At 42.3% G+C, this 23,503-nt stretch overlaps 2 protein-coding genes across 9 annotated transcripts in view; one reads left to right on the top strand and one right to left on the bottom strand.

Annotated features, from left to right (window-relative positions):
- The window catches only part of MOB1A (MOB kinase activator 1A), a 36,723-nt gene extending 19,031 nt beyond the window's left edge, over positions 1-17,692 (bottom strand). The window contains exon 1 of one of the 2 annotated variants that reach the window (XM_082427192.1): positions 17,674-17,692. Coding sequence is in view for 1 of the 2 variants with exons in the window: in XM_082427191.1 (XP_082283317.1) it covers positions 1,433-1,446 (14 nt within the window). In the remaining variant the exon portion in view is untranslated. Of the gene's footprint in view, positions 1-1,432; positions 1,707-17,673 lie in introns of those variants that run through there. The other variant, XM_082427191.1, reaches the window with a different exon arrangement.
- Positions 17,184-23,503, top strand: part of MTHFD2 (methylenetetrahydrofolate dehydrogenase (NADP+ dependent) 2, methenyltetrahydrofolate cyclohydrolase) — a 69,228-nt gene continuing 62,908 nt past the window's right edge. For all 7 annotated transcript variants that reach the window (XM_082427152.1, XM_082427153.1, XM_082427150.1 and 4 more), the window contains exon 1: positions 17,184-17,341. In XM_082427152.1, coding sequence (XP_082283278.1) covers positions 17,241-17,341 — 101 coding nt within the window. In that variant the 5' untranslated portion in view covers positions 17,184-17,240. The remainder of the gene's footprint in view (positions 17,342-23,503) is intronic.

The following is a 23,503-nucleotide window of genomic DNA, read 5'->3' as shown; positions in this document are numbered from 1 at the left end:
AATAAGCACACGAAAAGATGCTCAACATCAATAGTCATTAAGGAAATGCCAATTAATATCACAGTGAGGTACCATTTCACATCCACTTAGGATGGCTATAATCAAAAATGCAATTAACAAGTGCTAGGGAGGGTGTGGGGAAATTGAAACTCATATAGTGCTGGTGGGAAGACAAAATGGTGCAGTGCTTTGAAAAAGCCTGGCAGTTCCTCAAAAGGTTAAACATAGTTACCATACAACCAGGCAATTCCCAGGAGAAAGGAACACATACGTACATCCAAGTTCATAGCAGTATTATTCATAATAACCAAAAGTGGAAACTCAAATGTCCATCAACAAAACAAAGTTTAAAAGAAATAAACAGCCTCACATTTAGGTCCAAAAAGCAAACAAGAACTGTGCATCCACAAACAGATCACTAACAGAAAAAAAAGACTGGGGTGGGGGTGGTTTCTAGTAATATGGAAATTTACAATTAAAATATAAATCATAAAGATTTTTTGATATGGTAATCATACTCGGAAGATTATACGCTTAAAACAATAATCCAAAGGAGGGGAAAAGCGATTTAGACAAAGATAGTCTCAGCAGTCTTATTTTATAATAGCAAAATGGTAGAAAGAATCCAAACTTCTCACAATAAGAAACGGGGTAAACTCTGGTTATGAAACACTATTTTAGATGTCAAGTATGTGGGTGATGCCCATAACTGAAAATGGATTATTTATTCGCTCATACAATACATATTTTTAAGCAACATGCTATGTAAAGAGAGCCACCTGAGAAAAATAAGGTGCTAGAGCAATGCTTCTCAAACCTTAATGTGATTAAGAATCATCAGAGAATTTACAAACTTTCCCATTGAAGGCTCATTTGGGCCCAGACGTTACCTCTAAAATAGGATTCTACTGAGTTAAAAAGAAGTTAGTTAATTATACAAATTCACAAAGTGGGCTGAATCAGAATTGGATGCAAGGCCCGCAGCTTAACTTCAGCGGCACTCCCATATATTCCTGGGGCGGCATTTTTCCGCGGGGGTAATTTAATACTGACGATAATAAAGCTGGACGTACGGTGGAGTAAAAAGCTAAGTCAGCATGGATCGTTACTAAAAGGCTCGAGACTCGAGACAAATTGAGACCCCCAGATCGTCCCTCTGCCCTCAGGTGCCCTCGGGCGGAAAAGTCTGGAGGCACTACCGGCCTCGGGGCCTTTCTACTCCCCAACCTTCTCACTCCGCTTCCTTTGCCTCGACCTTCATCTCCCTCTGCTTCTGCCCACATCCAAGCCTACCCCGTGACCCCGAGAGCGGGCAAAGCAAGCGCCGGGCACCCAACCCCGGCCCCGGGGACCCGCCCTCGCCTCAGGCGTCCGTCCGCCCCTCCCGGGCCTCGGCCCTCAGCCCTGGAGCCCTCGACCGGGCCACACTCACAAGAGGAAGCTCATCTTCTATCCTCGGAGGGGAGGGGAGGGGCCGCTGGCCCCTGCCGCGGACAGGATTCGGAGCCCACGCGGGACCAAGGGGGAGCGGAAGGTCCTCAGCCAGCGGACAGCGGAAGCCCGCGCCGCCGCTGCTCCGAGCCGGGATCGAGCCGTGGCAAGCAGGTGAGAGCAACTGCACCGGCCTCGCCCCCCTCCCCCACCTTACAGACCCAAAATGCGGAACCAACAAAATCTCGCGAGCTAAGGCTTCGTTCTGCTCCTCCCCGCTGAGAGGGTCTCGAGAGGCCCCTTTTCGCACCGCCCGCTCCTCCGCCTCAGCCAATCAGCAGCCTCTAGGCCGGGACTTCCGCTCCCGGAGGCGTGGTGGAATTGCGGTCTTCGGACTGGAAGAGCGGCTGAGCTTGTGCGTGGTTCGAATTGTTACTAATGTCTTGCCCGTTCCATCTCCCTAGGTGTTAAGGGGCCTCTGTGAGCGCAAAAATTTTTTTAATTTTTTTTTTTCTGCCGTGCTGTGCTACTTGCGGAATCTTAGTTCCCCAACCAGGGATGGAACCCAGGCCCACGGCAGTGAAATGGCCGAGTCTTAACCACTGGACGGCAAGGGAATTACCCAAAATTTTTAAAAATTTTTAATTTGATTTTTAAGTTGAGCTCTAACTCATATAGCATAAAATTCACCCTTTTAAAAAGTACGCTCCTGTGTTTGTGTGTGTGTGTGTTAACAGAGTTGTGCAACAATAGCCATTATCTGATTCTAGAACATTTTTTTCCATCACCCCAAAAAGAAACCGGTACCCATTAGCAGTCCTCATGCCTCCCTCCTCCCAACCCCTAGCAACAACTAGTGTACCTTCTTTTTATATGAATTTGCCTAATCTGGATATTTCATGTAAGTGGAACCACACAATATGTAGTGTTTTGTGTCTGGCTTCTTTCACTTATCATGTTTTTCAGATTCATCCATGTTGTAGCATGTATCAGTACTTCATTCTTTTTTATGGACGAACACTATTCCATTGTATGACTGTACCATGTTTTGTTTATCCATTCATCTGTTGATGGACATTTGAGTTGTTTCCACTTTTTGGCTATTATGAATACTGTTGCTACGAACATTCCTGTACTGGTTTTTGTGTGGATGAATGTGTTCTTTTGGGTATATGCCTAGGAGTGGCTGGGTCATATGGTAACTATATGTTTAAACTTTGGGGTAACTGACAGATTGTTTTCCAAATTGGCTGCACCATTTTACATTCCCACAGGCCAATATCTGAGGGTTCTGATATTTCCACATCCTTGATAGCATTTGCTATTATGTATTTTTCTGATTATAGCCATCCTAGTGGGTGTGAAGTGGTATCTCTTGATTCTGATTTGCATTTCCCTGTTGGCTGATGTTGAGAATCTATTCATGTGCTTATTGGCCTTTGAAACGAATACATTTTTATCTTCCTTTAAGTTACCTCAGGCACCCAAAAGACCATCTGAAAAAGGGTCCTGGTCCAATAACAATCTTCATCCACTAGCTCCACAACATTACCATTTCTTTTGTTCCTCAACACCAGTCAGTCCACATTCTGCAGGGTGCCTGCCCTCCCACAGAAAATACTCTCACCAAGCTCTCCAGTGTCAGTTTCCAAATCCCACAGGCATTTTTCAGTCATTATCTTACTTGCCATTTAGTTCTATCTGGCCCATCCCACTAGACTCCTGATTTGATCACTGATTTTATTTTTCAAGAACCTCTTTATTCCTCCCTGTGATCTGGCTTCTATAGGGTACAAGTAGGGCACAGAGAAGGGGAAACCATGGCCAGATATGTTGGTAATAGTCTACTTTAGCCAGGCTTGTTTGGATGCAAGTGACAGAAACCCACACTGTTCATATTTCCATCAGAACTATCTTACGTTTTCTTCCCCACTAGACTGTGAATTCCTTTGTGGGCAAAACAAAGCTTGTTTATTTGTCATCGCCAGTGCTCAGCACAGTGCCTAGCACACAATAAATACTCAATGAATGGTGATATAGACTGGAATTCCCAGACTAACAGAGGAGATTGACACAGGAATAAATGGTAATTAGTGCAGTATTACCAGTACTGATAAGATGAAAGGTAGAGGAATTCTAGGCTTTTTATGACTTGGCCTTTAGTTTTCTAGTTTTCTAGCTTCATTGCTCAAGGTGGTTTTCCAGCCAAACAACTTCTTGCTGTTTCTCCAATAAGTCCTGGGCCTCCTTGAGTCCATGCTCCTGTGCTTGCAGTTCTTTTTGCCTGGAATGCCCCAACATCCACATCTTACCTTGTCCTTCAAGATCCAGCAGGAAATCCTCTTTCCTACCTCTGAACTCTTGTAGCCCTGTATCTATTGATATATCTTTCTTATAATTATAGTTGAAGTTAAAGAGTAGTATTTGCATATTTAACAGCTGTTTTGTTAGGTGGTAGGACTTTGAGAGTTTATGTTCTTTTCTATTTTTCTGTATAATTCCTATTTTTCTCTAAAAGCAAATACTAATATTAATTTCTTCTTTCTTTTTGAAAAGAGAAGCAAGATAGAATAGTGACTAAAAAGCTCATATTTTGGAGGTGACTATTTGTACTTGGACCCTGCCAGTGCTAGTTAATAATCATATAATGTTGAGTATTTTCATAACTTTTTGCCTCAGTTTTCTCATTTGTAAAATGCGGGCAATCTCTTAGGGTTGTGAGGATTAAATAAGGTATAGAACTCCCTTAGACAGTTCTAGAACATATATTCACTCAATCAACGTTTGCTATTTAAAAAGGAAGAAATTTTGACATATTTTATTACCTCGGTTGGATGACCAGCTTCTTGAAAGCAAATCCCTGACTTACTTATCTTTGTATTTTAACTGTGCCTACTGTGGAGCCTTGTATGAGATATTTAGCAAATAGAAATGTAGCAAATATTTGCTAAGTAATGCAACTGAATGTTTGGCTAAGTATTACTTTATTTATTTATTCATTTTTTGGTGGCACTGCGTGGCTTGTGGGATCTTAGTTCCCCGACCAGGGATTGAACCTGGGCCCTCGGCAGTGAAAGCACAGATTCTTAACCACTGGACCACCAGAGAATTCTGGGCTAAGTATTATTTTAGACCAATTTTTTTAAACAGATGCAGTCCCTGAATTTCAGCAGTTCTTGAGTAGCTTAGGAAATAGTTGCATCTGCTTACCCAGAGAGTACATTCTCACTTTTTGTTGTTGTTTTTAACCTACCTCATATTTCCTCAATGGGGAACAATCTTTGATCAAATGGCAGTAAAATGACCAGGTAAGGCAGTACCTATTTTCTGGAAGGGATGGAAGTGCCTGGATCCTTCCCCAAAATATTTTAATAAGGAAGCCATGTGGGAAAACAACAGAGATATTATATCACGAGGCTACTAGAGTGAGAGCCACAAGGAAAGTCCTATGCTGGTTCTGTAACCTTGGCTTCTGAGAATGCAGCCATTAAATGATAGAGCAGTGGTTTAAACCTCTGGGAACCTCTTTATTACCCACGTGTTTTCTATGAGAATTTTTTTTAATTAATTAATTTATTTATTTGTTTATTTTTTGGCTGCATTGAGTCTTCGTTGCTGTGCGCGGGCTTTCTCTAGTTGCGGCGAGCAGGAGCTACTCTTTGTTGCGGTGTGTGGGCTTCTCATTGCGGTGGCTTCTCTTTGTTGCAGAGCACAGGCTCTAGGCACGGGGGCAGCAGTAGTTGTGGCACACGGGCTTACTTGCTCCGCAGCATGTGGGATCTTCCCGGACCAGGGCTCAAACCCATGTCCCCTGCATTGGCAGGCAGATTCTTAACCACTGCGCCACCAGGGAAGTCCCTATGAGAATTTTTATATGGTATTTTCAGTTTGTTGTACACATTCTCTCTTTCACACACACACACACACACACACACACACACACACAATTATTCTAGAAAGGTGCAGTCTAATAGAAACAGAGTTTGAGCCACATAAGTAATTTTAAATTTTCTAATATATATATATATATTTAAAGCAAAAATAAAAAACCCGAGTGGAATTAATCTTGATAATATATTTTATTTAGCCTGATGTATCCAAAATGATGTGATTTTAACATGGAATCAATTTAAACATTTTTAATAAGATATTTTACTTTTTTTTTTTTGCAAAACATGATATGAATGTATTTATGTCTACACACAGCTCAGTTTGGACTAGCCACATTTCAAGTGCTCAGTAGCCACATATGGCTAATGGCTGCCATGTTGGACAATACAGTTCTAGATCATCTGCATGATCCTCTCATAACGTACCTTATTTTTGCTTGCTCTTTTTGATATCAAAGTGCCAGTTGTCATGATCTAATAAAACATTAACAGAAGCAAGCAATGTGAAAACAATGCATCAGTACCAACTGACAGCCACATGACACACCGTGAAATGAAGAAACCAAGAAAAAGCAAAATTGGGGAAGAATCAAGGATAGCTCAGCAAATGGTGGTGCAGGATGCCCAGTGCAAAAGAATTTACCTTGTACCTGTCACTACCACATTCATGTTGCAGGTGATTTTATTTCATCCAAATATTCCCTGTCACATTAAGTAATGATGTTATTTTGATTTTATTAACTTTACTGGTTTTGTTGGTGTTTAATTTATAACTGTAATTTGATAGCTTTTTAAAAGCTATAAACATAAGGACATTTAGAAATTTATACTTTTATAATAATTTATATTATTTAAATAATGTAATTGTCATTAAAAATATTTCCAGACAGCATGAGAAGGGAGTTTGTGAAAATTTTCCTCCCTTTTAATGGGATTGTTCCTTAAATTGGAGAATCACGGAGGATATGAAAGGCCAGCCATTTATAAGAAAACCTTTCCAGATAGCTACATTTGAGAGCAGAGGGGAGGAGGGGGAACCTTAGGGATTTGGAAATATTTGACCAGGATATCAATATAGACCACTTAGAGATCAAAGATAAGATCTCTGAATGAACAAATATAACAAAACAGAAACAGACTCATAGATACAGAGAACAAACTGGTGGTTGTCATGGTGGGGGCGGGGCGTGGGGTGGGGTGGGGGGGGAGATGAGTGAAGTAGATGAGGAAGATTAAGAGGTACCAACTTCCAGTTAAAATGACTTACTTAGTCATGGAGATGTAATGTAGAGCATAGGGAATATAGGCAATAACATTGTAATAACTTTGTATGGTGACACTTAGTAACTAGACTTAGGATGGTGATCATTTATGTATAAAAATATCGACCTGAAACTAATGTAATATTGCAAGGCAATAATACTTCCATTTCAAAAGTAATAAAATGTAAAGGTAAAAAGTAAGAAAAAAAAAACAAAACAAAGATTTCTGAGAGAGAGAAAGATACAGTAAAACATAGGAAGAGAGTGAGAGAAATTGCTAACTGCTACAGGGCAATTTGCTCCCCTCAGACACAGCCTATAGTCTCTAAATACTGGGGAGGTTTTACTCTTTCCTTGGCTCAGCTGGCCAGAGAGATCACTGCACACCATCTGGTCACAGCAGATGCTGAAAGCAGAAGCTAAGCAGCAAATTGTACCGCAGCCAATACTGCCTTTTCTGAACCTCTCCCACCCCCTGCCCCACCCGCATTCATCACGCAGTTCCCCTTTCCAGCTCCCTTGGGCAGAATTTGCAACCTTGCATTTTCATTCTGTGTAAGTGCCCTGTCTCATCATTTGAACTAATTTGCTCAAGCCCCGCCTCTTCTCACTTTGGTCACAGCAAGGTTCCTGCCCCTCCCAGCTAGTCGGTGCTCTTGGCAGCCTGTGTTTTAGCCCCTGTCACAAGTGGATGAAAAAAGACAAACAGACAGTAAAGTTGCTAAGCTGTCCCTGCTCGTTATCTTATGACTCAGGTCACAGGTCTGGAAAGAGAAATCCCAATTTGTTGAACACGGAAAACTCACTCAGTGAAGAAGCCATGTGAAAGTTTCCACTTTGAAAATGTCTTCAGTCTAAGGTCAGACCTCTGTCAGTCACATACACTGGTGAATGCAGTTCATGGCCCTTGCGCTCCTGGAGCTCACATTCAGTTGGAGAAGATAGATATTAACAAATAATTACATAATTACTACTAGGAAGAAAAGCACAAAATGCATTAAGAGAGTGTAACAGGAGAGACCTAAGAGAGACTGGGGAGTCTCAGGAGACGTCATTTAAGCCGAGACCCGAGAAGGTGAGGTAGCCGAACGAAGAGAGAGGGAAGAGGGTCTGCTCAGAGTCAACAGCACGTGCAAAGGCTTTGAAGCAGGTAAGAGTTTGCTATGATCAAGGCACCAAAAGAATAGAACTACCATATGACCCAGCAATCCAACTACTGGGCATATACCCTGAGAAAACCATAATTCCAAAAGACACATGCACCCCAATGTTCATTGCAGCACTATTTACAATAGCCAGGACATGGAAGCAACCTAAATGTTCATCAGCAGAGGAATGGATAAAGAAAATGTGGTACATATATACAATGGAATATTACTCAGCCATAAAAAGGAACAAAATTGGGTCACTTGTAGAGATGTGATGGACCTAGAGGCTGTCATACAGAGCGAAGTAAGTCAGAAAGAGAAAAACAAATATCGTATATTAACACATACATGTCGAATCTAGAAAAATGGTATAGATGATCTTATTTGCAAAGCAGAAATAGAGACACAGATGTAGAGAACAAATGTATAGATACCAGGGGGGTGGGCGGTGGGGGCGATGGGAAGAATTGGGAGATTGGTATTGACATATATACACTATTGATACTATGTATAAATTAGATAACTAATGAGAACCTACTGTATAGCACAGGGAACTCTACTCAGTGCTCTGTGGTGACCTAAATGGGAAGGAAATCCAAAAAAGAGGGGATACATTTATACATATAGCTGATTCATTTTACTGTATGGTAGAAACTAACACAACATTGTAAAGCAACTATACTCCAATAAAAATTAATTTAAAAAAAAAAGGCACCAAAAGAGGCCAGTGTAATGAGAATGTGGTAGGCAAAGGGAAAGTGAAGGGAGCTGAAACCAGCCACCAAAAACTTAGATCTTAGTTGAAGCCAGTTGGCCAGCCATTGAAAGGTTTTCAGGAGAAGGGTGATGCCATCTACACTTTAAAATGTGGAAGCAGTTAAGAGGCAATTGTGGTTGTCTGGGCAGAAGATGGAGTTGACCTAGACTAGATCAATGGAGAGAAGTAGACAGAACTGAGGTCTACTCTGGAGAAATAATTCAGTGATGAGCTGACTGTGAGTCAAGGCTAAGTTCTGTGTTTCTGGCACAAACAACTAGCTGGTTGTTCCCAGTTACTAAGATAGAGAAGATGGGAGGAAAAGCAGCTTTGGGGGTAGATCAGGAGTTCTGTTTTGAATGTATTAACACTGACATATCTACGATGCAGATATATACAGGTCTGGAGCTCAAAGAAGAGACCAGGATGAAGATCATCTTGGGAGGTACCAACATATAGATATTTACAGCCATGGCAGTGGATAAAATAGCCAGGGGGAGAGTAGAGAGTAAGAGATGCCAGGGCAGAACCTTGAGGAGCCCTGATATTTAAAGGCCACATAGAAAGAAGAAACTGGCAAAGGAGGTTGAGAAGGAGCAGCCAGAGAAGTAGGAGGGAAACTAGGAGGGGATGTTATAAAAGCAAGAGAAGAGTGTTGAAGGATAAGAGAGGGGGTCAACTCTATGGAATGATCTTGAAAGTTCCAGGAAGAGGACTGAAGGGGAAGTTTATAAAAGTGGTGACCTTGGGGAAATCTTCTGACTGTGTTCTCATCTTCACGTTCCACTGTGGTGATTTAGGAGAGAAGCTTTATAAATGCCATCAGTGTGGGGGAGGAGAGTCAGGCAGGAACCAGATGTACTGATGAAAACCTTTGTCACCCAGGCATGTCCTGTGGTACTCACTGAGGAGTAGCCTTCTCTGAAAGTGTACTCTTTTTTGCTTCAACTGTTTTTAATTGAATGATTCTTTAAATTCTATAGTGCTTTACAATTTTCAAAATTTTCACATTTCATATAATCCCCTTGAAAGCATACTCTTGAGTAAGAAATGGTGACAAGAATTTAGCTCAGATTGCCTTCAGTCACAAAGAGAACCCAAAGACTCTAAAGTTTTTAATGCCTTTTCTGGTATATTTTGCCATTTTCCTTTGCTATCTTAACCCTGCCACTTACTAGCTGTGCACTAACTAGCTGTGCACCTGTGCACTTATTTAACCTCTTTGTACCTCAGTTTTCTCATCTGCAAAATAGGGACAATAATAAGACTGATAAGAGGATTGGATAATACATGTAAAATACTCAGAACAGTGCTAATATATGTTGGCTATTATTAGTCTCAGAAACCAAAGTTTGTGTTGTTGACATCTTTTCTTTTCTCCTAAAGTTCAAAAGCTATTTCTCTCGTGTCTTAAAAAAGAAAGGGACTTCACTGGTGGCGCAGTGGTTAAGAATCCACCTGCCAATGCAGGGGACATGGGTTCGAGCCCCGGTCCGGGAAGATCCCTCATGCCGCGGAGCAACTAAGCCCACGTGCCACAACTACTGAGCCTGTGCTCTACAGCCCGCGAGCCACAACTACTGAGCCCGCATGCCACAACTACTGAAGCCCGCACGCCTAGATCCTGTGCTCCGCAACAAGAGAAGCCACCGCAATGAGAAGCCCACGCACTGCAACGAAGAGTAGCCCCCACTGGCCACAACTAGAGAAAGCCTGTACGCAGCAGCAAAGACCCAAAGCAGCCAAAAATAAATAAATTTATATTAAAAAAAAAAAAGGAAATGGATTTGAAAATTAGATTTGCCATTTACTAGCTGTGTGATCTTCGGGAAGTTACTAACCACTCTGTGCCTCAGTTTCCTCATCTGCAAAATGGGGATGATAGCAGTACACTGCTTTATAGAGTTATGGTGAGGATTAAATGAGTTATGAAGTGTAATGCATTTAGAACAGTGCCTGGCACATAGTAAGTGCTACCTGTTAGTTATGTTGTTCTCTGCAGCTAATCATTTCCCTCAGTATTGCCATCACCTTTAATCTTGAATGTAATAAAATGAGGACAAGTAGAAAGTGTGTAGATTTTTTTTTCATGATAAAATACAAGTTTTGATTTATTTGTAATTAATTCTAAGGAGATAATAAGCAAGAACATGATGGATTGGCATCTCAGTACTGAAATTTGGAAGACAAACAATATTTTCCATAACAATTTTTGGTGCTGCTGTCAGAAACATGTATTTTTAACCGCTTTGGTAACACATCATCTCTCTTCTTTAAAAAATCATACAAAATTTTTGTAAATGGTAAAAATTTAGTAAGAGTTCTTTTTGTCAGGCAAAAAGAAGAAAAAGGAGGAAAAAGAAGAGGAGAAGAAAAGGGAGAAGGCAGGCAGGCAGGCTAATAAAGTACAACCTTCGGGGAGGATCATGTCATTAAATGTTCTGTAACCTTGTCAATCTTCCTTTTTCCACTTGCTCCATTCCAGCCATTACATTCTGCCAAATGCCCTCTCTTCAATCTGACCTCACACAACTGTGATAGACATATTTTGTGAAAGAACATGGGTTTTGGATGAAGACAGACCTATGTTTAATCCTGGCACTGCCATTACTAGCTGGTGGTCATGGGCAAATTACTTTAACTTTGTGAGTTTGTTGCTTCTTCTATGATAGATATAATAATATATTGACCTCACAGGAACATTAGGATTATATGAGTAAATGTAGGGGAAGTATCTAGCATATTTCCTGGCACGTGGTTAATGGTCTATGAAACTAGTTCCCTTTTCTCCACAGTCTGACTCCCTGCCCCCTTTCCTATCCTGTCAAATAAGTAAGGTCCCCTTCCTTCTCCTTGAAATTAGAAGAAAACTGAACTGCATCTCCTCAGGGTGCTACACGGACTCCCCCAATATCCAGAACCCTTTAACCAGAAGCCACCCCCAGTTCAAATATAAGAAAGAGAAGAATTGAAGAAAGAACCTAAATCCTGAAAATTCTGAGGCTGATATTCTCCAACCACTGGATCCTTAACCTGCTGCCTTTCACCCTATAATGGTTTATGAAGGAGATATGCAAAGCGGCCCTGTAAATCACTGGAGGTTTCTGTGCAGTCTTCTGAACAAAGTTCCCAGCTTCTTATGAGCTGGGATGGACTGCTTGTGAGCCACGAGCTCTCCTGTTTTCTGTCGGCCTTATGGCCCTGTCAAAAAGGCTGAACATACTCCTTGGCCTGCTTCCCTGAGTCCACACTTTCACTATGGCCATAAAGGTGATTCCAGTATAAAGGCGAGGACAGGACTTTGCCAAGAGTCAGGGGTCCCTCCACTCGGCTCCCAGAGACGCCTGGGCACACCTCTGCCACTTACCTACTCAACTGTTAACATCATTTGTCTTCCACCTCACTGAGCTAGAAAGCTAGTTAGAACAAGTTTGTATCTTATTCAACTTTTAAAAAATATCCTTACTTCCAAGCACAGTGCCATTTTGTCTCTGCTTCTTAATCTTTTTTGTAGTTTCCAGTGTGTATGCGTACATGTGTGTGTTTTAAACAAAGAACATGAATTGCTTTCATAGTAAGAAAAAAGGAACAATTCTCTCTGGTTGGGTGTTTTGGAGACTGGGCTGTCCTGTCTTAGTGCTGTCTACTTTGGTGGTATTGAAATAGAAGGCACATTGTCCCCAAAACAGTGTGTTCTAAGATGAGAGAAAGTCAGGGGTATGAAATGGATAGGCATGGCCCAAACTAGCCTAGTGTGAAAGCAGGATCATGGTCCGGGTGTTGATATTAATTTCCCCAGGGAGGGGTACTAGGGTGTGGTATACAATCAGAGGGCTTGGGAGAACAGGTTTTACCAATCCATACAGAAACATTTCAATATTTTCACAACTGCAGTGGCTACCCTGATGCCATTATGAGCTCTAGGTCATGAGGGGTGCCCGGCATAATCCTCACTTAGAAATTGCTCTGGGATGATAATGAGTCCTTGATTTCTTCAGGTAAATCAGTTACACTGGAGGTTTGACGGGTGGTGGAATGTGTTGGTGTTCATAAGCTCTGTGGTTCCTTCTAGACGTGGAACACTGTTAGAGTTTAGCTGCCAATTCTGTGGGTCCCACCACCATGGCCTCCTCTGCCCAACTGTTCTCTCTCACCCATTTATAGTTTTAAGTGATTTCGCCTGTGTGTGGTCCGGTTTCCTCCTTAGCTATCTATTAAATATTCAGGCCCACGTGAAGTGGAGGGCTAGAGGGAAGGTTTCCATGCCAGGCCTCATCTTGCTGGTGAGTGACTTCAGGCAACTGGTCATTTCTCTGAGTCTCAGTTTTTTCATCTGAAATGCGGAACATAATACGTACCTCACAGGGTTGTTGGGATTAAAGAAGATGGTGCTGAACCCAGTGCCTGGCACAGAATAAGTGCTCAATAAATGGTACTTAATAGCAGAGCATGGACTCTGGAGCCAGCCTGTCTGGCTTCAATCTCTGCCCTCCCCTTACTAGCACCCTGACCTTAGACATGTTCCTTAAACCTCCTGTGCCTCATTTTCCCCATCTGTAAATGGACATAATAATAGCACTTACTTCATGTGCTTATTGTGAAAATTAAATAGGATAATGTTTGCAAAGGGCATAAAACAGTGCCTGACACATTATAAGTGTTCAGTAAAGCTTAGCTATTATTAGAATGATTATTAATAGATATTTGGTTATAAATGTGCTTTGTGCTTGCATGAACGAAATGAGTCATGAGATATGAATTGTCTTGGTTTAATAAGCCCACAACATATTGAAACAGGAGGGAAAGGGTCAGGGCACAACCTTTAAAAGAATGACATAACCATAGGACACGACAAAAACTGGTTAGAATCAACTAGGTCCAAGATGGCAGAAGATCTGACTTCCAGTGGACCTTGAGCCTCATTGTAATATATTAGCATACTAAATGACACACCCACAGGTGCCATGACAGTTCTGAGGCCAACCATAAAAGGCCCAAAAGTGGGTGGTGACCCAATTCATGGAAATCCCTGCCCCTTCCCCAAAATAGTTGGAATAATCCACTCATTAGCCTATGAAATTACCCAGCCCATAAAAACTAACCATGCCATATTTGGGGGCCTCTCACCTTCTGAGATGGCCCATATTCTGTGGAACGTGTTTCTCTCTAAATAAATCCACTTCTTACCTATCACTTTGTCTCTCACTGAATTCTTTCTGTGATGAGACATCAAGAACCTGAGATTCATTAGGTCCTGAGACCAGGTGTGTGATCTCAATTAAAAGACCATGGAGGACTTCCTTGGGGGTCGAGTGGTTAAGACTCCATGCTTCCAATGCAGGGAACACGGGTCTGATCCCTGGTCGGGGAACTAAGTAAGATCCGACAAGCTGCGCAATGGGGCCAAAAAAAAAAAAGACCCAGCATGTAAGTCCCAATCTGAGTTGCACGGTTTCAATATTTGAAGCGATAGACAGATGCACAAATATCAAGATGTCCTTCTGAGGACTGACATAGGAGTATTCTCATATTCTATGATAGCCCCAAAGAGAGGGCAATTAATTCTGCCTATCAGCATTATGTTGGAGCAAAAATGCTCTTTTGCCCGTGTGTGGTCCAAATTCTTCCTTATGTGTCAATGAAACATGTGAGGCCACTTAACGTGGAGGCCCAAAGGCAAGACGGGTAAGTCAGGCAGTCTGGGGGTGCAGCCTTGGGGATGAGTAGCAGTGGTTCTGGGGAGTAGATGGAGGAGGGCAATCAAACAGCAGGTAGAAGTACAGGATGTGCTCAGTGGAGGGCAGAGCAAGGAAAGAGTATGCAGAAAGGCTATTTAGGGCCTGAGTTAGAAGGGCCTGAGCACCCCACAGAATTTGGGCTAAAAATTAGAGCATAAAGTATTTTTGTTAAACAAGTGGTATTTCAATATAATACTGTGGGAGCATGGAGGGAAGTTCTTTCATTAGGCATAGTAAAAGATATATAATAATGTTCTCATGCTTTCACTCTCAAGAGTTTTCTTTTTGGGAAAAGAGAATTTCCAAAATTTTGCAGAGTGGTGAGAGGGTTGTGTATCCTAAAATCTGGGCATGTCTGGTTCCTTTCACTCTTCAAAGCCACTGCTGCAAGGTCCAAGTAACTGTAAGGCCCTCCTCACCAGGGCTTGCTGGGGATAGATTCTGTGAGTTATCACACCCAGGCATATAACCTGAGGGTATGCTCTGAGCTGTACAACCTTTCACATCTACTGTCTTGAGGGTTCTCAGCACCACATTCTTTTTCTTAGTCTCTTCTCTTGATCACTCACTGTATGTCTACCTTTCCCTCAAACCCCAGGAGGGCAGAACTCTGATTTAAAAAAATTTTTTTGAAATAATTTCAGACACACAGAAAGGTTGCAGGAAAAGCTCAAGGAATGCTTACATACTCTTCGCCCAATTCCCCAGTTGTTAATATGTTAGATTCACTATATGCTTTATCAGCTTCTCTTTTTGTATATACATCTTTATGGACTGAATTGTGTCACCCCCCGCCCCCCCAAATTCATATGTAGAAGCCCTAACCCTCAGTACCTTAGAATGTGACTGTATTTGGAAATAGAGCCTTTAAAAAGGCAATAAAGTTAAAATGAGGTGGTCACGGTGGGTTCTAATTAAATCTGACTGGTGTCCTTATGAGAAGAGGAGATTAAGACATACAGAGAGAGGCGCCAGAGGGGTGCTCCCACAGATGAAAGGCCACGTGAGGACAGTGAGAAGGCAGCTAGCTACCTGCAAGTCAGGGAGAGAGGCCTCAAGAGAGGGCAAACCTGCCAACACCTTGATCTTGTACTTCCAGCCTCCAGAACTGCAAGAGAATTAATTTTGTTTTTTTTTCTACCAATTTTATTGATATATAATTGACATAGAACCCTGTATAATTTTAAGGTGTACAGCATGATTTGACTTACATACATCAAGAAATGATCGTCACAATAAGTTTAGCCAACAGCCATCATCTCATATAGATATAATAATTTTTTTAAGCCACCCGGTCTGTGGTATTTTATTGCAGCCCTAACAAAACCTATATATATATATATATATATATATATATATTTTTTTTTTCTGAACCATTTGAAAGTAACTTGTAGATATGATGTCCCTTTATCTCTAACAGCAAGTACATTCTCTTACATAACCACAATATGATTAGCTATAGAAAATTTAAATTGATACAATGCTATTAACTGATCTACAGACTTTATTATTATTTTGCCAGTTGTCCTATAATGTCCTTTATAGCAAAAAGAGAGAGAGGAAAAAAAAGAAGAATGAAGGAAAAAAAAAAGAAAATAATTGGGGGGGTGTCTGGGATCACATATTACATTGAATTGTCATGCCCAGGCTCCTTTGATCTAGAAAAGTACCTCATTCTTTGTCTTTCATGACTTGGACATTTTTGAAGAGTACAGGCTGCTTTTCTTGTAGAACATCCCTTAGTTTTGACTTGTCTGATATTTCCTTGTGATTAGATCTACTAGTACATTACAAAATTTCAGGAATGTGCCTTTTTCCTGGACTGCTTTAACATTCCAGGTCTATGATCTCTCCTCTCATTGTGTAAATAAGAAATCTGTAACAATTTTAGGGAATTCAATGGTTTAGGAAAATCACTTTATTCAATATTCAGACTTGCTAAGATTTATGAAGTGGTGTGTCCTCCTCAATGCGTCATATCTGAGGGCATATAATGTGTTTTTGTCCTATTACTGGTGTTAATTTTGATCACTTGTTTAAGGTGATGACTGTCAGGTTTCTCCACTGTAAATGTACCATTTTCTCCCTTTGCTATCTTTTTTAATTTGGTTGTGCCCGGCAGGCTCCTCAGTTGCAGCTCGCCGGCTCCATTGTTGTGGCATTTGAATTCTTAGTTGCGGCATGCATGTAGGATCTAGTTCCCTGACCAGGGATCAAACCCCAGCCTCCTGCATTGGGAGTGCAGAGTGTTTTAACCACTGCGCCACTAGGGAAGTCCCCCCCTTTCCTATTAAAAAAATACTCTGTGGGAGAGATACTTTGAGACTATGCAAATAGGGCGGCCAGTCAGATAAAATACAGGTAGCCCAGTTTAATTTGAATTTCAGGTAACAGACGAATACCTTTTTAGTAAAGTATGACCCCTCCTCCCAATCCAAATTTAATTGGGCATCTTGTATTTTTATTGCAAGATCTGGTAACACTATATGTAAATAACTTGGTCCTCATCCAACTTCACTCAGTTGTTTTGACATCCATTGATGATTCTCAATCAATTTTTACTATGATTTTGCCAAATAGTCGTTTTCTAACTGCATCATTCTTCTGCATTTATTAGTTGCTATTCCATCTGCCTATCTTTTTATCCACTCTTAAAGCGCCTGGCACACAGTACGCACTCAGATATTTGGGCAGTGAATGAACGCGTTGGCCGAGCTTCCGTGACAACGTTTGGCAGGGGCTTGCCTTCCTCAGCCAGTCTCGGCAAGCTATCGAGCCTTCGGAACCATCCAGGGTCTCGCTCTTGGCTCTTATTGCTCCAATCACAAGCATGGCTTTACTGGGCTTCTCTACGTTTAAAGGAAGACAACCGATCGGTTCCTTCAGCTCCAGCGGCCCAACAGACTGCAAGTGGAGAGCCGCAGGGACCAATGGGTGCCGGCAGGAGGCGGGGCCTGCCACGCGGCAGCGGTATAACCGCAGGGCCGGCGCGCCTTTCCCTCCCGGCGCTGGCCATGGCTGTAGCGTCCCTCTTATCCGCTTTGGCCACCCGGCTGCTCCGGCCGGCGCAGAGCTGCCGCCTCCATCATCGCCCCTTCCACCTCTCGGCAGTTCGGTAAGAGGGTCGGGGGGCTGGGTCAGCGCGGAAATCCGAGGGGAACCGAGCGCGGGGCCCGCCCAGGGACTCCCTTCATGAGCATCTCCGTCCCGGGAGGTGGTGGCCACCGAGAGGGGTGTGGCGGGGCGACGTGGCATCCCAGAGTGGCCGCAGCCTACCACCAGGGCGCTCGTTCGGCTGTGTGGGCTGAAACCGGGAGCCCGCCTTTCGGAGGAGCCGGTCTGCTGCAGGCTCCGGGCGTCGCCCTGTCTCAAAGCCAGTCCGCCGGCTGAACGGGGCCCACGGTGTGGAGCGGAGGTGCTGGCGGGCCCTGGGGCGCCGCGACTTACCTGGGAGCATACGGAGGTCACCGGCCAGAACCTGCCGGTCGCCCTTGGCCCTGATACCAAGAGCGGGAAAGCAGAGGAGATGTTTTGGCGAACGCGGGGAAGAGTTGTGAGTGAGCCGCCTTCCGTGAGCCGTCCCTTCCCGGGACCCTAGCGGTGGCGGGGGTTAGGGCGGAGCCTTGCTCGCCGGGTACCAGCACTTCCCTCCTTCTCCCGGTCGTGGGTGTGGCTCGCGCTGCTCTACAAGCTGCCCCTTTCCCTCCCAAGAGAATAAATGTGTTGTGGTCACCAGGACTTTGACTGCAACCCACCCGGAGTTGGTCAGTGCCAGACAGAGTAAATTGAGGTGGTAAACGCCCGGGAAGAGAAGAGGGAAAGCTCTGTTTGCGTTTTCTTAGGGAGGTAATAAATATTTCCTGATTTTTTTGGACCTCAAATTCCTATTCTAAACCTAGGTTGAAGAATCTTTTTTTGGGGGGGGTGGAGGGGGAGCTGTGATTTCGTTCCCTAAAGCTATGCACCCTCTTTCCCGTCAATCTTTAGAGCCTTTACACTGCAGAGACCTAAGCCTTGTAACAGCAGCCCCTTTATCCAGGCACTGTGCTAGGCTGTGCGAATTCAGAGATGGTAAAAGCGGTTTTCTTTAGTGGAACTCCCATACTTGTCAAGAGGCAGAACACGTACGTGTGGCAGAAAATGTAATTTCCAGTCAGTGTAAAAATGCTATTAGAGACGTTTCCAAGGTGCTGTTGGAGCACAGAATGGGGATTAATGCGTTCTTGAAAGAAGACTTCAGAGGGGACATTTAAGGATTTCCTTTGTCTGTCCCTGACCGGCCTTTCCAGCCCCATCTTTCATTACTGTCTGTTCTCTTCCCTCTTCCTACCTTCCTAAGTTCTGGCCACATGTGCTTTCATGACTGAAAAGAGATTTATAAAAATACTCCAATTCCTTACCTAAAGAACTGGAACAGTTTGCTCACACTCTCCAGTAACAAATGCCCTGCTTTTGGGGCTTCCCTGGTGGCGCAGTGATTAAGAAGCGACCTGCCAATGCGGGGGACACGGGTTCGAGCCCTGGTCCGGGAAGATCCCACATGCTGCGGAGCAACTAAGCCCGTATGCCACAACTACTGAGCCTGCGCTCTAGAGCCTGCGAGCCACAACTACTGAGCCCATAAGTCACAACTACTGAAGCCCACGCGCCTAGAGCCTGTGCTCTGCAAGAAGAGAAGCCACCGCAATGAGAAGCCCAGGCTCCGCAATGAAGAGTAGCCCCTGCTCGTCGCAACTAGAGAAAACCCGCACGCAGCAACAAAGACCCAACGCAGCCAAAAATAAATAAACAAAATAAATAAATTTATAAAAAACAAAAAAGCAAATGCCTTCCTTTCACTGCCTTTTCTGAATGAAATGTAGGTTTCCACATCTCTGAAGGCAATAAGTACATTTGGTATTCAGTGTTCTAATGTATTGCTTTGATTAGTGCTAGCTGGTAAAATTAAAACATCTTTTAAAAAATATGGGTCTAGGGGCAAGACGGGAATAAAGATGCAGACCTACTAGAGAATGGACTTGAGGATATGGGGAGAGGGAAGGGTAAGCTGGGACAAAGTGAGAGAGTGCCATGGACATATATACACTACCAAATGTAAAATAGATAGCTAGTGGGAATCAGCCGCATAGCACAGGGAGATCAGCCCGGTGCTTTGTGACCACCTAGAGGGGTGGGATAGGGAGGGTGGGAGGGAGGGAGATGCAAGAGGGAAGAGATATGGGGACATATGTATATGTATAACTGATTCACTTTGTTATAAAGCAGAAACTGATACACCATTGTAAAGCAATTATACGCTAACAAAGATGTTAAAATAAAATAAAATTGAACAGAAATGAAAAAAAATATGGGTCTGAATGTATTCCTTTTTTTGGGGGGGGGTAGTGTGAGAGTTTTCATGGTTACAGAGATAGTACTGTAGTCTAGGCAACAGTGAGGTAAAGGAAAAAATGGACTTTGGAGGCAGAAGTTTGTGTTTGAATTTTGTTTCTACTGTCCTCAGTTTCTTGTTCTGTATAACAGGCTTATTATAATAGTCCCAAGGTAACTGAGAGTAATGTATGTAGAGCTCTAAGCAAACTATCTCGTGTTTAAGAGACGTTAGATCCATCCCCCTTTGTGTCTTTGTTCACTCATTACTGGTTCCATTAATTAGTAGATAACAGAACTCTTTCCAAAATAAGTTGATCATTAATTGTAAAATGCACCTGATATTAATTTTTCATGGAAAATTACAGTACTGTAAACTATTGAATTAGAAGGAAAGTGAAGATGCTTCTGACTTGGATTTCAGTTTTTAATTTTATTTAGATAGTCCTCTTCTTTCTAGTCTGTTGATTCATAATTTTATTGGAAATTTTTCTAAACACATCTGTGAAAGCACTCCTAAACGTGTTAGCTAATATAGTTACTAAATTTTGGATTCCCCATGGGACTGATCTCAGTCTCCATTTCCATTTATTTTGGGGTAGCAGTAACTTTATCTGCCCATTGGCAAAAAAAAAAAAATGTTGGGAAAGTAGGTAATGACTCCCTCTCAGGACTGTGTTTCACATTTGGCAGAGTTGTGGTATGCAGGCAAGGGCTAAAACACAGTTATGTTATAAAAGATACTCATTGCATTGTGGCTTTGTTTTGGTTCTTGTTACTCTTTGACTTCTTTTTTTTTTTTTTTTTTTTAAGCAAATTGGCATAACATCCAGAAGTTGCCTTTGGAACTTGGAACACTGGATTCTCCCAGAACCCTGTGTCCTTAACTTTATTATATCATGCTTAGCCCAAATATGCTGCTACCATTTTCTCTAAGTTTACTGCTTTCGAAAGGAACTTAAAAAAAATTTTTTTTAATGAAGTGCAATCTAAGTCCTACTCACTGATTATTTTTATAAAACTATCCTTATGAGTGTATAAATAGATAAATATATCTATTGTATATTAAGGATGTGTGTGTGTATAAATTTAGCCAACAGAGTTAGAAATTAATTTTTAGTGAATATATATGCCTGGCACACTTTATTTATTTTCTATTATTGGCCATGCCACGTGACACGTGAGATCTTAGTTCCCCAACCAGGGATCGAACCCCCGCCCTCTGCATTGGAAGCTCGGAGTCTTAACCACTGGACTGCCAGGGAAGTCCCCACATGCCTGGCACTTTATTTTTTATTTCATTCAATATAAATGACTGTCCTAAGCCCTTTTAAAGTAATCTTTCACTCTATTCTATTCCAGGGTTTGGAATCTATTTCTGGTGCGGGGCAGGTATTACTATAGATCAAGAATGTTGCCAGGGGTATTTGTATCAGCAAAGCCCTTTTATTTTATTTTATTTTTTTTAAAGATTTTATTACAGTTATCTTTTTTTTTTAAACATCTTTATTGGAGTATAATTGCTTTACAATGGTGTGTTAGTTTCTGCTTTATAACAAAGTGAATCAGTTATACATATACATATGTTCCCATATCTCTTCCCTCTTGCGTCTCCCTCCCTCCCTATCCCACCCCTCTAGGTGGTCACAAAGCACCAAGCTGATCTCCCTGTGCTATGCAGCTGCTTCCCACTAGCTATCTATTTTACGTTTGGTAGTGTACATGTGTCCATGCCACTCTCTCACTTTGTCCCAGCTTTACCCTTCCCTCTCCCCATATCCTCAAGTCTGTTCTCTAGTAGGTCTATGTCTTTATTCCCATCTTGCCCCTAGGTTCTTCATGACCACTTTTATTTTTTTTTTAGATTCTATATATATGTGTTAGCATACAGTATTTGTTTTTCTCTTTCTGACTTACTTCACTCTGTATGACAGACTCTAGGTCCATCCACCTCACTACAAATAACTCAGTTTCATTTCTTTTTATGGCTGAGTAATATTCCATTGTATATATGTGCCACATCTTCTTTATCCATTCATCTGTTGATGGACACTTAGGTTGCTTCCATGTCCTGGCTATTGTAAATAGAGCTGCAATGAACATATTGGTATGTGACTCTTTTTGAATTATGGTTTTCTCAGGGTATATGCCCAGTAGTGGGATTGCTGGGTCGTATGGTAGTTCTGTTTTTAGTTTTTTAAGGAACCTCCATACTGTTCTCCATAGTGGCTGTATCAATTTACATTCCCACCAACAGTGCAAGAGGGTTCCCTTTCTCCACACCCTCTCCAGCATTTACTGTTTGTAGATTTTTTGATGATGGCCATTCTGACTGGTGTGAGATGATATCTCATTGTAGTTTTGATTTGCATTTCTCTAGTGATTAATGATGTTGAGCATTCTTTCATGTGTTTGTTGGCAATCTGTATATCTTCTTTGGAGAAATGTCTATTTAGGTCTTCTGCCCTTTTTTTTTTTTTTTTTAAAGATTGCTTTTATTTATTTATTTATTTATTTATTTATTTTATGGCTGTGTTGGGTCTTCGTTTCTATGCGAGGGCTTTCTCTAGTTGTGGCAAGCGGGGGCCACTCTTCATCGCGGTGCGCAGGCCTCTCACTGTCGCGGCCTCTCTTGTTGCAGAGCACAGGCTCAGTAATTGTGGCTTACGGGCCCAGTTGCTCTGTGGCATGTGGGATCTTCCCAGACCAGGGCTAGAACCCGTGTCCCCTGCATTGACAGGCAGATTCTCAACCACTGCGCCACCAGGGAAGCCCATTCTGCCCATTTTTGAATTGGGTTGTTTGTTTTCTTGATATTGAGCTGCTTGTAAATTTTTGAGATTAATTGTTTGTCAGTTGCTTCATTTGCAAATATTTTCTCCCATTCTGAGGGTTGTCTTTTCATCTTGTTTATGGTTTCCTTTGCTGTGCAAAAGCTTTTAAGTTTCATTAGGTCCCATTTGTTTATTTGTGTTTTTATTTCCATTTCTCTAGGAGGTGGGTAAAAAGGATCTTGCTGTGATTTATGTCATAGAGTGTTCTGCCTATGTTTTCCTCTAAAAGTTTGATAGTGTCTGGCCTTACATTTAGGTCTTTAATCCATTTTGAGTTTATTTTTGTGTATGGTGTTAGGGAGTGTTCTAATTTCATTCTTTTACATGTACCTGTCCAGTTTTCCCAGCACCACTTATTGAAGAGGCTGTCTTTTCTCCACTGTATATTCTTGCCTCCTTTATCAAAGATAAGGTGACCATATGTGCGTGGGTTTATGTCTGGGCTGTCTTTTTTTTTTTTTTTTTTTTTTATTTATTTATTTATGGCTGTGTTGGGTCCTCGTCTCCGTGCGAGGGCTTTCTCCAGTTGCGGCGAGCGGGGGCCACTCCTCATTGCGGTGCGCGGGCCTCTCACTATCGTGGCCTCTCCTGTTGCGGAGCACAGGCTTCAGACTCGCAGGCTCAGTAGTTGTGGCTCACGGGCCCAGCCGCTCCGCGGCACGTGGGATCCTCCCAGGCCAGGGCTCGAACCCGCGTCCCCCGCATTAGCAGGCAGACCCTCAACCACTGCGCCACCAGGGAAGCCCCTGGGCTTTCTATCCTGTTCCCTTGACTATATTTCTGTTTTTGTGCCAGTACCATACTGTCTTGATTACTGTAGCTTTGTAGTATAGTCTGAAGTCTGGGAGCCTGATTCCTCCAGCTCCATTTTTCTTTCTCAAGATTGCTTTGGCTATTCGGGGTCTTTGGCGTTTCCATACAAATTGTGAAATTTTTTGTTCTAATTCTGTGAAAAATGCCAGTGGTAGTTTGATAGGGATTGCAGTAAATCTGTAGATTGCTTTGGGTAGTATAGTCATTTTCACAATGTTGATTCTTCTAATCCAAGAACATGGTATATCTCTGCATCTATT

This window comes from Balaenoptera physalus, assembly GCF_965194825.1.
Source record: "Balaenoptera physalus genome assembly, chromosome: 15".
NCBI classification, from domain to species: domain Eukaryota; kingdom Metazoa; phylum Chordata; class Mammalia; order Artiodactyla; family Balaenopteridae; genus Balaenoptera; species Balaenoptera physalus.
This window is presented reverse-complemented; position numbering and strand designations above follow the sequence as displayed.